At 51.7% G+C, this 13,462-nt stretch overlaps 1 protein-coding gene across 1 annotated transcript in view; it reads left to right on the forward strand.

Moving 5' to 3' along the window:
- The window catches only part of LOC309684803 (E3 ubiquitin-protein ligase TRIM36-like), a gene marked incomplete at both ends in the record, with an annotated part of 208,294 nt that extends 199,457 nt beyond the window's left edge, over positions 1-8,837 (forward strand). Inside the window, 4 exons of the mRNA XM_082500662.1 lie at positions 6,386-6,639; positions 7,291-7,415; positions 7,957-8,250; positions 8,536-8,837. Coding sequence (XP_082356788.1) covers positions 6,386-6,639; positions 7,291-7,415; positions 7,957-8,250; positions 8,536-8,837 — 975 coding nt within the window. The remainder of the gene's footprint in view (positions 1-6,385; positions 6,640-7,290; positions 7,416-7,956; positions 8,251-8,535) is intronic.
- Between the last annotated feature and the right edge of the window lie 4,625 nt (positions 8,838-13,462).

Raw genomic sequence — 13,462 nt, forward strand, 5'->3', positions numbered from 1 at the left:
TGGGCCAGGGCTCCAGGAAGTGGTAGAGGGAGCTCTGGGAAGAGGAGCTGCTCCTCAACAGGCTGCTGCAGTCCTCCGAGTTGGCCAGCGAGCACAGGCTGCAGGGGCTCTTGCGGTGGCCCTCGGGGGGCCCAGGAGCCCGGGGGGTGCCTGGACCAGAAGGAGCTGTCCCCACTGATAGGACCTATAGGCGGCAGAGGAGGGCAGGGGGACCTGGGGGCTTGGGGGGGACAGGGGGTAGAGAGAGGCATCTCTGCTCAGATGGTATATGGTTGGCAGGGAGCCCTGTGGGTCCCGTGGGGCCCGGTGCTGCCTCCTCGGTTGCCCTGCAGAGGAGGAGAGAGAAGAGAGCCCGCTGCACCCCGTCTCCTCTGCTGGAGCCTGCGGGCAGCACCCCCTCCTCAGCAGGCGGGCAGGGCTGCCCAGCGCAGGCAGGGCACGGGCTGAGGGTCTGGGGCAGCATCTGGGGGTCTCCCCCACACTCCCTGCTTCTCCTGCATCGACTTGAGCTCCTATCCTTCATCTGCTAGTCAAGAAGCTGCTGAGGGAGGGGACGGAGTGAGCGGCCGGCAGCCCCCGGCACAGCCCCGGCTCAGGGCTGCCGTGGGGTGTGGGCTGTTTGCATGGTGCTCGGTGCCAGGGACACTCACCGCTCTGCTCCTCTGGGTGGGCTCTCGCGTCCGTCGTCCCTTGCTTTGGCTTCTTCCAGTCCCTCTGCAGGACCCCGGGAGCTGGGTGAGATGGGAGCAGCTCCCAGCCCCCGGCCGCAGCCCCCCACCCCACCCCACGCTGTGGCACAGTGCGGTGCAGCAGTCGCCTACCTGGAGCCGCTTGGTCCGTAGCACAGAAGAGACCGCGCTGAGCCCCATCAAAAGCATCACGCGCGGAGCCAGGTGAGCTGTGGGGGGGATGTTGGAGTCCCTCATGGCACCAGCTGCGGTGCAGCCGCACAACCCTGGGGTGCCCCCCATGGGAAATGTTAAAGAAATAAAATGTTGGTCTCTATCCCTGGTGCTGTGGTTCCTCCTCCCATCCCGCGGCTGGGGCTGTGCCCCCCTCAGTGCCCGACCCAGTGGGACAGGCTGGCACTGCTGGCACCCACCAACCTGGGGGGTGGGGGTGTCGGGGTAGCTGGGTGGGCTGGAGAAAGGGAGGAAGCACCTCTTGAAACCAGCTGGGCCCTCTCCAGCCACAAAACCCTCCCCAGAGGCACCAGAGGGGACCCCCAGATCCTTGAAGGGCTGCCCCAGACTCCCTCTGGCCTGCAAGAGTCCCCCCCAGGACCCCATAAGGGCAGCCCAGGACCCCTTACGGACACCCCAGTGGCGTCCCAAATCTGGGTTCTTTACCTGCTGGGCAAGTCAGTAACACACTGTGTGGGAGCAGCCAGCCAAGCCGGTTTCAGAGCACAAGAGGTGAGAGGCAGGGAGCTGCCGTCCCACTCAGCTCCATCTCCGCCGTGCCTTGGCTGTGCAGAGAGAACTTGGGGGCAGCTGCAAAACAGCTCAGCCCGGGCTTATCTCAAGATGGCACAGAACAACCAAAACCAAATGGCCCTTAACAAACAAAATGCCCCGAGTCCCATCCCACCACTCCTCCTGTGACGTTGAGTGCCGGACATCACAAATTGGCAACAGAGACTTCGCTATCGCCCCACCAGAGGGAAATATCCCAGACAGTGTAATCCACTCGGGCATAATCCTGCACCCTAACCGAGTCAGGAAATATAAACCGCAGGGTCTGGGGAGACAAATGGGGAATCCTCCAAGGATACAGCTGGCCCCTAGGAGATCCGCCCCCCCCATCCAGGACGCTCTACAGGGTAACTTCCCAGGGATGGAGCGACCTCACCTGAGAGAGAGAGGGTAAGTGACTAAGAAACATCCGTATGGTATAGGGCATGCGATTGAGTTTGTGACTGGTGCGCTCTTCTAAGGCATTAATATCTAGCGCCCTTGTGGTTTGTGTTGCTACTTGTCGGGGGCATTTGTAGCTCGCAATAGCGGATCCCGCTAATTTCTTTTAAATTGCAATAGTGTAATCGCCATCGCACACACAGAACTTGCAATAGTGACGTATTGGACCCGTGAGCGAAGTCCAAAGAAATTGTTAATTTGAACCTCTCAGTGAAGCCCTTTTTGCCGTTTCGTCACACTCCCCGAGCCACTGGGTAAAGCGACACCTGGCAAAAAAACCACCACCACCACCCCAAAAAAAACCCCACACCACATCCCCCACTCCCCACCCACCCCTTCTCCCCCCATCACAGCCATGGGGCAAACTCCCACCACCACCCCCCCAATCTCAGCCCGGCCGTGACCCGCCCGAGACACTGGAACGAAAGCAGCAGAGAGCGAGCTCAGGCTCGTGTGAGCTGGAGAGATTTCTCTTTGTTTTTTGATGTTGTCGTTGGGTGGGATTTGGTTGGTTTTTTTCACAGAACACTTTGCAGTGTGGTGTCGCAGCCCCCAGGGCCGGCGCTGGCACCGCCACCTCACCCCCGGCTCTCGTCCCTCTTGCCCGATAGCTTTCACCACTTTCCTTGCTTGGTTTGGTTGTTTTTTTTTTTTTCCTTTTTACCTTTCTTTTTTTATATTTGGGGTTTTTGTTTCCTTTTCCTTTTTTTTCTCTTCCCTCCCCTTTTTTCATTTTCCCTTTTTTCTTTTTTCCCCCTTTTTTGTTCTTTTTCTCTTTGTTCTTCTTTCCCCTCTTTTTTTTTCTCCCCCCATTTTTTTCTTTTGGTTTTTTTCTTTTTCTCTTTTCAAACATCTCTCAAGCTTTCTCCGAAGGAACAGCCCCTGGCTCTCAGCCAGCGGAAGGAGACTATGGAAGAGCTCTGGCACCCGTGGGATTGCTTTCCTTCTCCCGCCTCGCACTCAGTAGAGACTGTGTTTTCCAACTCGTCTCTTTTTTTTTAATTAAAAAAATAAAACTGATAGCTGGAGCATTATTTTTGTTTACAAGGCATACAAAATCTCTAAAAGGGAAACACAAGCGCAATGTGCTGAGGTATGAAAGCCTGAGGTAGTTTTTGTGTGTGGATGTGTGTGTGTCATTTGGGGTTGGGGGTTGTGCGTGTTTTATTTTTGAAATTTAAAAAAAAAAAAAATTGCTAATTTTTTTTTTTTTTTTTCTCCAGCCCTGGGCTGACAACCTCTTGGAAATCTGTTTTCCCCCCCTGCCCCTCTTTTCCCACCTTCTCTCCTTGCAACCGGGATCTTTCTGCAAAGCATTTACGGCCGAGCACGGCCTTTCTTTAACCTCTAGAAAAGCCGGCTTGTGCTAAAAAACAAACATCCCCCTCCCGCCCCCACCCCCTCTGAAATGAAATAAATAAAAATTTAAAATCCTTACAAAACTTAAAAATTGCTGTTAGTTTCGTTATCGTTACGTTAATTCTAAAAACTGATGAGCCGCTGCGCTGTGTGCTGCAGCCCAACCTCCCCCCCTCAACGCTGGGTGAGCTCCTCTGGCCATGCCTGGGATGAAAAACCGGTGGCTTTTAGGAAATAAAAAATTAAAAAAAAAAAGAATAATAAAACCTCTCTTTTTCTCTCTCTCTGCCTGTGTTAGTCCAACTAAAGGGAGAGCGTCGGGAGGCGAGGGAGGAGGAAGGGGGAGGCTGTGGGATGGAGAGAGCCCTCCCCGTACCCCTCGGCTGTGCATCCTCGCAGCGCTGTGGGGAATGGGGGGGGGGGGGTCTTTGGTTTGCACAGGGTGGCCGTGGTGGGGGCTCAGCCCCATCCTTACAGTGCTGGGGAGCACGGGGCTACCAGGCGCAGAGTCCCGCCCCCAGTGAGGTGCTTTGGTGCGTTGAGGTGTTAGATGGGGTGGCACAGCCCCTGCCCGCCCCGGGAGGGGGGACACCACCTCTCTGGTGGCACTGGATGGGTGGGAGGGAGGGAGGGAGCAGAGCTCTGGGAGCCATGGAGAAAGGTGTGGGGGTGTCCCTCATCGTGGCAGCCCCCAGCAGCCCTACCCCACCACCTGGCCACCCCAAGGGACACCCAAGCCTCATCTTGGTCCTCTCCCCGTTGGGTGATGCCCTTCCACCCACCCCGGAGGTGCTCTCCTCTCCTGCAGGGGGGACGCCCAGCGCACGCCTGGCTAGAGAAGCACCGGGGGGGTGCTTAGGGGGCATCTGAGCTTCCCCGTTACAAGGGCGTAATTAGTGCACCATTAATAACCATTAATAACGACTTTGGCTCTGCTAACCAACTGCGGCGAGGCCCCCACCCCGCTTTAGCACAGGCTTCCTGATGCCAACGCCTCCCCGAGCCACTGGGTAAAGCGACACCTGGCAAAAAACCACCAAAAAAACCTCCACACCACATCCTCCAATCCTCACCCACCCCTTCTCCCCCCATCACAGCCATGGGGCAAACTCCCACCACCACCCCCCCAATCTCAGCTCGGCCGTGACCCCCCCGAGACACTGGAAAGAGAGCAGCGGAGAGCGAGCTCAGGCTCGTGTGAGCTGGAGAGATTTCTCTTTGTTTTTTGATGTTGTCGTTGGGTGGGATTTGGTTGGTTGTTTTTCACAGAACACTTTGCAGTAGAGGACAAAAACGTGGTGTCGCAGCCCCCGGGGCCGGCGCTGGCACCGCCACCTCCCCCCACCTCCCCCCCCCTCCCCCCTCCCCCGGCTCCTGTCCCTCCTCCTGCCCGGGGGATGTTCCCACTTTCCTTCCTTGGTTTGTTTGTTTGTTTTTTTCCTTTCTACCTTTCTTTTTTAATATGTGGGGTTTTTTTTCTTTTGCCCTTTTTCTTCTTTCTCCCTTTTGTTTTTCGCTTCCCCCTCCTTTTTTCTCTTTTTCCCCTTTTTTTTCCGATTTTTTTTTCCTTTTCCCCATTTTTCTCTGTTTTCCCTTCCCCCCCATTTTTATTTTTCTCTTTTTTCACTTCTTCCCCCTTTTTTCTCTTTTTCCCCTTTTTTATTTTTCCCTTTTTGTTTTTTGCTTTTTCCCCCTTTTTTCTGTTTCCCGTCCCCCCCGTTTTACTTTTTCTCTTTTTTTACTTTTTTCCCCTTTTTTTATCTTTTTCCTCTTTTTTCTTTTCCCACTTCCCCCCCCCCCCCCCCCCCTTTTTTTTTTTTTTCCTCTTTTTAAACAAGCTCTCTCCTGAAGGAGCCGCCCCTGGCTCTCCGCTAGCAGAAGGAGCCTACGGAAGAGCTCTGGCACTGACACGGGCGGGAACATCCACTCACACATCGCAGCACAGCAGTTAGTTTGGCAACACCCCCACCCCCTGTCACAAGTGAGACCTGCACAGACAAAAGGCTCCTGAGTGAGGGCACTGGGGCAGCCCCACCTTAGAAGCAGCAGAGGAGCAGAGCCGTCCGGAGCCATCAAGAGCACAGGAAGGGCTATTCAGGGCCTCATTGTCTGCGCCCAGTGACCGTCTGCCGAGAACCACTCTGGCGGCTCAGAGCTCAGCCCCAGCAGCAGTCTGGAGCCAACGGGGAAAAGTACACTGGGAGGAAGACTGGCAGCCTTCCTCCACAACGCCCCGGAGAGAATGACCAGAGTGCTGCCTATCCCCATCGCTTTTCCAACTCGGTTCTTTTTTTATTAGAAAATTAATTAAAAAAGGATCTCCAACTCTCAGGTTACCAAGGCACACAAAATCTCTAAAAGGGAGACACAAGCGTGAGGTGCTGAGGTACCCAAACCTGCCCACGTTAGTCCAACTAAAGGGAGAGCGTCGGGAAGCGAGGGAGGAGGAAGGGGGAGGCTGTGGGATGGAGAGAGCCCTCCCCGTACCCCTCGGCTGTGCATCCTCGCAGCGCCGCAGGGAATGGGGGGCTGTGTGTTTGGGGGGGTCTTTGGTTTGCTCCCCTGACCCGCTGGGGGTGGGGGAGGAGGGTTTGGGAGGGGGGGATGTCCGGCGGCGGGGTTACATTCATCAGGCGGTGCTGGGCGGCACGGCAGGAGCCTCCCTTGCTGTGCTGCGGGGCCGGGGCTCCCGGAGCGTGTTTCTGCTCCTGCTGCTTCACCTGCTGGAGCATTTCCCTCATCTTGCGCTGTGCAGTCTTGGGGAGGAGAAGGGAAAAGCAAGAGGTGGGGGTCAGGGCACCGCTTCTCCCCCCCCCACCCACCCCCGAGCCCCCACCGAGCATCTCGACACTCCCAACAAGCTGTAATTAATTTCAGGTTTGTTATGGGTTAGTCCCACAAATTGATGCAAGGAGACGGAGCCAATTAAGACTGAAGTATTTATTAGCAAGCGGCAGCAAGCAAAACAGCGTTGGGCGGCCCGGGAGTCTCACTCCGCCGACGGCTCGCACCCGTTTCCCGAAAGTCCCTGGTTTTATACTCTTCTTTTTCCGGTAGAGGGGTACTCTGTGCTGTGGGATCCGTCTAAAATGTCTTTTGTTCCCTCCTAGTGCAACAGTGAAAGAGCTAAAGAAGAAGCATCTCAGAGTTTTGAGAAATTATCTCATGTCCTGGAAGAGAAGAAATCCGCAGCTCTTAGGGCAATTGAAGCTTCTAAGAATTTAAGGCTGGAAAAATTGCAAACACAAGCAGAAGAATCTCAAGGGCTCCTGGAAAATAATGGCCTTGTAGGACTTGCTCAAGAACTGCTTAAAGAAACCAATCCATCTTGTTTTGTTCAAACAGCAAAACAACTTCATGTCAGGTATCTTATTAATTATCTTCCGTTTGAGGTACAGGTACTGTTCCAGGGATGTCTGGTCAGTCATATTCTTTGGACACCTGCTAGGAAAGTACTGAATGCAAGTACTTTGTGCTGCAGAGCCTCAGAGGCGGTCCCGGTACCATTCAGTAGAAATTCCTATATTACAGTGTGCGTTAAAAAACAGCCCAGAGGAGGGGCTCTGTCCTGCGCCAACGCCTAGCCTTCTTCAGTAGGACTGCAGTGGAAGGGTAACCCATTCAGCTCACTGATACAGTCCTTTGCTCAGAGATTGCATCGGGTATTTGCAAGTTAATCTAACAGGTCTCTTCTGGCTTTAAACTCTTTGATCTGAATAGTTGTGCTCCATTAGCGCTTCACACCTATTTTGTTCTTTGAATGTAATGCCCCAAATTGTTAAAATGCTCTGCCAACCAAAAGATTCCCTGTTAGTTATCTTTACACTGATGTACAAAAGGCCTTTAAATTTTGCATTTTAATTCTGTCTAGAGAGACAAGTTTCTGGGACACGTGAATAAGTACCTGAAAAGAGAACTTTTTTTAAAGCAAAACCTAGCGGTTTTGCTTTAAGGAATGCACCCATGTGAATTCCTTTTTCCCTCTTCTGCCATCCCTCTGCTTCTGTGCTTTCAGAATCCAAAAAGCTACTGAATCTCTGAAGAGCTTCAAGCCAGCAGCTGAAACTACTTTCGAGGACTTTGTGATGGACATAGCCAAGCAAGAAGAGATCCTTGGTGACTTGTCCTTCCATTCCAATGGCAAATTATGAGAGCATCACGTCTTTCTTGAGTTACAGCTTTAAGGGCTTCTCTGGAAAGAGGCAAAACTTGTGCAGGGCTGCAGTTGCAGAACTCAATCTTGTGACTTGCATTGTCCCTTCTGCCTCTGTGATTCACAAGGCACTACCTGGCAGCAATGCTAGCTTCAGCTTTGATAAAGAAGCTAAGATGCCATGGCATTCAGAACCAGTTTACATTGGCTTCCAAAATATTGTAGTTAAGTAATACTAGGTCTTCCTAGCAGCTTTTTGTCGTGATTGCATGACAGAAAAGAATAGGTTTTTATATGGTTTTTTAGTTGCCAGCAAAAATAAATAATACAACTTTCAAAGTAAAACCAGAAAGGATTTAAGTGCATGAACAGACCCATCCTCATCTGCACTCTTTGACTGAGTCAGATTTCCCCCCCCCACTGTCCCCCCAGTGCTGTAGCCACTCAACAAAGGGCTTCTGTGTTTAATTCTAAAACAACATGTATCTACATTTGAGGTTTTTTTCTCCTGAATCTCTGTCATTCCAGGTCTAGAAATACCAGAAATCAATGAAGAGCAGAGCAAAATGTACAACAAAGCTCTGATCAGTTGGGAATGCCCTGGGAAGACAGACTCAGCTGATATCTATGTTCTTGAGTATCATAAGCTTAATAGAGAAGAGGAGAGTACAACGTGGCAGGAGATCGAAGTTTGCAGCAAGAGCAAAGTAATATCTGATCTCGATGACGACAGCAGCTATGCCTTCAGAGTTCGAGGATATAAAGGATCCATCTCTAGCCCTTGGAGCCGAAAAGTTATCTTGCGTACGCCTCCAGCCCCAGGTATTGGGTTTTCTTATGTCCACGAGCTGCTGGTGGTGTTAAGAGCTGTAGGTGGTTTCCAGTAGCTCCCAGACTTCTACTACACTGTTACCGGTTGTATACATGTTTAAAAGCACTGTTAACAAACAGGTTAAGTAGGTAGCATACTGAGACTGTGTTAGCTTGCGTAATGTTCCTGGTAGCCTTTAAAAGCGAGGAATTCTAGTGCCAGCGTGACTTAAAATATAGTTTATAAGCACAGAAATACTTAAGTAAGAGAAAATTTTTTGGGATGCTGTTTTTCAGTTCTCAGTTTTCTTTTTGATGACAAATGCGGGTACAACAGTGAACATCTCCTGCTGAACCCAGGAAGAACCTCTGTGGAAAGTAGGGCTGGATTTCCTCTACTGCTGGGGTCTGAGCGCATGCAGGCCGGATGCTACACAACCCTGGATTACATCATTGGCGACACTGGGATTGCCAAAGGGAAGCACTTCTGGGCTTTTCACGTGGAAGCCTATTCCTACCTGGTGAAAGTGGGAGTTGTTTCTAGCAACAAGATACAGAAGTTGTTCCATAATACCCATGATGTGACCAGCCCAAGGTAAATTGCAGACTCTTGCTTAATACATGTTTTGTATAAGGAGATGGCTTTTTAAAAAATAAATTAAGAGCGAGCCTGGTCTCAATTAGTATACAAGATGAACCTAAGCAGTGGGAAGTGGCTTGAAGGATATAGTGTAAGCACGTTGTCCTGTTCATCCTCTACTATTAGTAGGAAGATGTTCTAATTGTCCAGAGTCCTATTTTCTTTCTTTCTGGGAAAGAAATCGGGTTTCTACAGATATCAAGATATGTCAGTTAAAGCAAGAAGGTTAAAACAGAGAAAAAAAAGCATCATTTGCAAGATTGAAGCAATGCTTAGTTGTCAATAGTAAGATTCTGCCTTAATTCCCTTAGCATACTAGGTTTGGCAGCCACTCAGAGGTACAATGTTCACTGTGCATATCTGTGTGTCTTTGCTGTAGCTTGCGTCATGGTGGATTCCAAGTCACTGGCTCATCCCAGGCTATAGATTTGCATATGACACTGGAGTGCTACTGAGCACAAGCCAAAGTGCAGTGGATAAACCAGCAAAAAGATTTCCAGCTCTCAATTACAGTTGTAGTAAGCCTGGATGTGTCTAGGAACTGCAGGCTGGGAGGCTATCTCCCAGGGGCTCTTAACTTTTTCATGAATCTAACAAAAGTGTTGGCCTTCTGCTGTATAACATACTGAAATTGTAAAAACGCCAGTGTCTCAAGCTTCTGAAAGTCAGATGGAGACTTTTTGAAAAATGAGAAATTAGATCCTGATTTTCTCATTTCTCCCGGTCCCTGCCAGGAGGGAGTGAAGCTCAGCCCCGCTCCCTCCTTTTACAGGGAGGAAAACAAAATGGAAAAAAGAAAACCAAGTTGTCCTATATTAGAAGTGTATAATTCCATTTTAAGGGTAGGGCAGCAATAGGGCTGGTACCACAGCCCCCCAGCCCCACAGCCACTGTGGGTCACCGGCGTAATAATGTACCTCTCCGGTAATTAAAGTTTCTTTTGGGAAGGGGGGAGAGATGGGGACTCTCCTGCGCCGGGACCTTTCCCCTCCAGGGAGGCAGAGCCGGAGCAGCGAGCACGGTCCTGCCCGGAGGGCAGCGTGGAGGGGACGCGCACGGGCATCCCGGAGGAACAGCAGCAAGGAAACCCCGGCACTGCACCTTTCCCTTCCTCCGAGCCTTTTTCTTTTCCTCTTTTTAAGGGCTCAACCAGTTTCTTCCCCCTCTGACCGTCACCATGGGGCACTGGCACCAGCAGCTTTGCAAAACCCCATCCTGTAAAAGCCGCCTGATTTTGGCCCTGTTTGGGGATGCGCTGCTTCCATCCTTACAGAGCAAACTGATAGATTTGTTTTTCTCTCCCCTCCCCATTTAGCAAGAAGCACCAACGTGCCGTTGTCGTTTTGGGTCGGTTTGCTGCAGAAAAAGGCTCCCGCAGGGGACGGGATAAGCCGATGGCAGGAGGGTCCCTGCACCCATCCCACCGCTGCTGGTGGAGGGCGGCAAGGGGACCTTTTCTTCGGGGTTGTCCTCTCCTCCCGGGCTCTGCAGCCCCACGCCGCAGCCCAACGACCCCCCCCGAGATGGGAAGAGAGCACGAGAACCATCTCTGCTCAACAGCTTCTTCCTGCAAAGGGGCAGGAAAAAGGAGGAGGAAAAGGCACCTTCCCACTTGCCTCCGGGCTCATCCCACCCTGCGAGAGAGACGCGGCTTTGTGAGGAGAGGGGAGGAGGAAAAAACACCACAGAGAGAGAGCCAGGGAGGGAAAAGGAAGGAAAGCGGAGGGACAGCGGAGGGGCAGCCCGGGGACACAGAGCCCCAGGTCTCGCCTGGCCGCTCCCGCCACCACCCGGCGGATTGGAGGGGGTTGATCTGAAGCGCTGCCTTATATTAATTTAACAGCCGGGGGAGGAGAAGGCGCCGTTTCTGCCTTTTGCAGCTTCCAGGCTGATGGCAGAGCCGAAACAAGAAACATAATTATCATAAAACAAACAAACAAACAAACAAAAATTCCCCCAAAACTCCAATGTAAAACTGGAGCGCAGGGAGCAAATGCTTTTCCTTTGCCTCGGCCCAAGCACCTTGCATGAAAATCTGGCAGGAGTTCAGACCAAGTGGATTTGGGAGGTTTGTACAATAGCTACTTCTCAAAAAAAAAAAAACAAACAAAAAAGACTATTTTCATTCATAAAGAAAGTTCTACCACTGGCAAGCAAGGCGTGACCCCGAGTTATCCCTGGCAGCGCGTCAAAACGATTCCTTCCCCCAGCTCCTGCTGGCGTTCTGAAACAAAAACACGCTTCTATAGTGCTCGAAAATTAATTTGTTCCTCCAAAAGATTGCTCATCTGAAGTCCCCTCGTTTGCTCCCTGTGACATCACTAATCCAGCAGAGCATCCTGTCACATAGCCTGACCTTGTCCCAAGCCAACGCCTTCACAAAGCACTTGGCATAGGAGCTTCTCCCCACACCTGCAGCCCAGAGTGGGGTGGGGATGGGGTCAGCTCTTGCAGCCTCTTACCTTCAGCTTGTGCTCCTTCCTGTTGACAATGACAGCCGTGATCTGCTGGTCCATGAATATCAAGATGGTGCAGAGCAGAGCTGGGATGGGCGTGGCCAACACCCGTCCACCAAGGGTTGGGCCCTATGGGGTTGACCAACAGCCCGCGGTCGTCTCTGGTAGGCTGCAACAAAGCCAAACCACACATCAGGATCAACTCCCAGCCCAGCCACTTCACTGGCTTTGATTTTCCCCTCCATTGCTGTGGTGCCTCATCTCCTGGCCCTGCCTTCATGTCACCCTCTCCTACGGGGTTCAGCAGTGCCAGTGTCCTCGTCGCAAGCACCTATAGATGCTTCTGTAGGTATCAAGTTTTGGGGCTGGCTTCTTCTTTCCAGAAGGAAACGATGCACTCGGAGGTGGAAGAGGAGATGGTAACACCACCAGCATCCTCAGACTCAGCCCTGTCCTGTCCCAGCATCACCCTGTGGCATCCCCAAGAGCTGAAAGCCGCTCCACACCAAAACAGCCCATTACCTTGAACATGTGGGGGACATGGAGCTTCGGTGACGGGATCCCAACCAGGAAGTCAATGAGCACCATGATGACAATGGTGAGGAAGACACCAAAGTCACTTACTGTGGACCGTACCTGGGGCAAGAAAGCAGAGCTGAAAGGGACAGCACAAACAGGGCCATACCGTGAGATGGAAAAGTTAAAGACATCAACAGCATTAAGGCTGGTTAACAAATTCCCACCACCCTGAGGACATGCAGCAAATCCCTCGGTTAGATACTGTTGCTGTGTTTGTCCCTGTGAGATCTGGTGTCAGAGAATAAAAAAAGTTTAATAAAAGCCAATAAATATTAAAAAATAAGGAAACAGATGTCTGCCACTACAGCTGCACTCACAGCTACAATGGGAATAAGGCACCGAGGCATCATTTACTCCTCAAAAGGAAGAAACAGTGTCTTTTGTGTCTTTTTCTATGGCAGCTCCTCATTTAAATCAACTTTCCCCTTGGGCACACCAGGTGAAAAAAAAACACAAACAAAAAAACAACAACCAACCAACTTTGGAAGACCTGATTTCCCACTGCCTGGGCAAAAAACCGCTCCAGGACAGGTTGCGAGGCAGGTGGGAAACGCTACGATCGTTTTGCACTCCTGGAAATGAGTGAGGGACATGCAAGTTTGGCCTTCAAGGTCAACATTTCCCAGTTTGACCAAGCGGTGGCAAACACTGCTTAGTGCTCCGGGAAAGCCATTTTGGGAAATGAGTGGGGAGACTGCTGCTGGCCACTGTCTTCTACCTACTCTGGTTGGGAAGTAACGGCTGGTTTTAAACTTCTTCAATAAGCTCGACAGGACAAAGGTGGAGAAGAAGAGGATGCAGCACCAGAAGAGGACTTCAGGTGTGTAGGGGCCATCGTGTCCACAGGCAGGTCCATGAAACTCTCCACGACAGCGGAGACAGGAGATGTGATGGGACACCGTACCACAGACCTATGGCACATCCTCCGCTTGAACGGCAGGTAACCGTGGCTGAAGAAGACACCGGAAACTCTTGGGGAGAGTGAAAGAGGGAACGGGGAAGGAGGGCTAAGAAAACAGTGACAGGAAAGGAGAAGAGACAAATTGTCCCTTCCCAGGGGCGGGCTCACAGGACACAGCCAAGGGGGGTGAAGATGTCCATAAGAGCGTCCCACCCTGTGCCTGAGCTCTGCTTCCAGCAACAATGGCCCAAGGAGCTGCTCAGACATGCAAGTTTATGCACGTACCTTCAGACAGCGCTGAGTAAGAAAGCAAGGCCTGGAGTTACTAGGAACCAATTAAGGAAGCTAATTATGGCCTTCAAGCATGAACTGAAGTCCTCCAACTTCTCCAATAACCAAATCACCCACTGAACCTTGCTCCCAGACAGAACCGCTGTCCTGCGGATAACAGTTATTGCCCACCATGTCAGGGATGAGGTGGACTCTCCTTCCCAGGCCCAAGGGGGTTAAACCCACACCTTAGACTGAAATAACGACTTTTCAGAGCAGCACTGGCACAGTTGGAAGCCCATCATCACCCGAAGGGCTCTGAGCTTTGCACCAGGCCAGTGCCCCTGGACGCCACGGCCGCGGCACGAGGAAGCAGTG

This window comes from Vanellus vanellus (assembly GCF_965231255.1).
Source record: "Vanellus vanellus genome assembly, contig: HAP1_SCAFFOLD_44, whole genome shotgun sequence".
Taxonomy (NCBI): Eukaryota; Metazoa; Chordata; class Aves; order Charadriiformes; family Charadriidae; genus Vanellus; species Vanellus vanellus.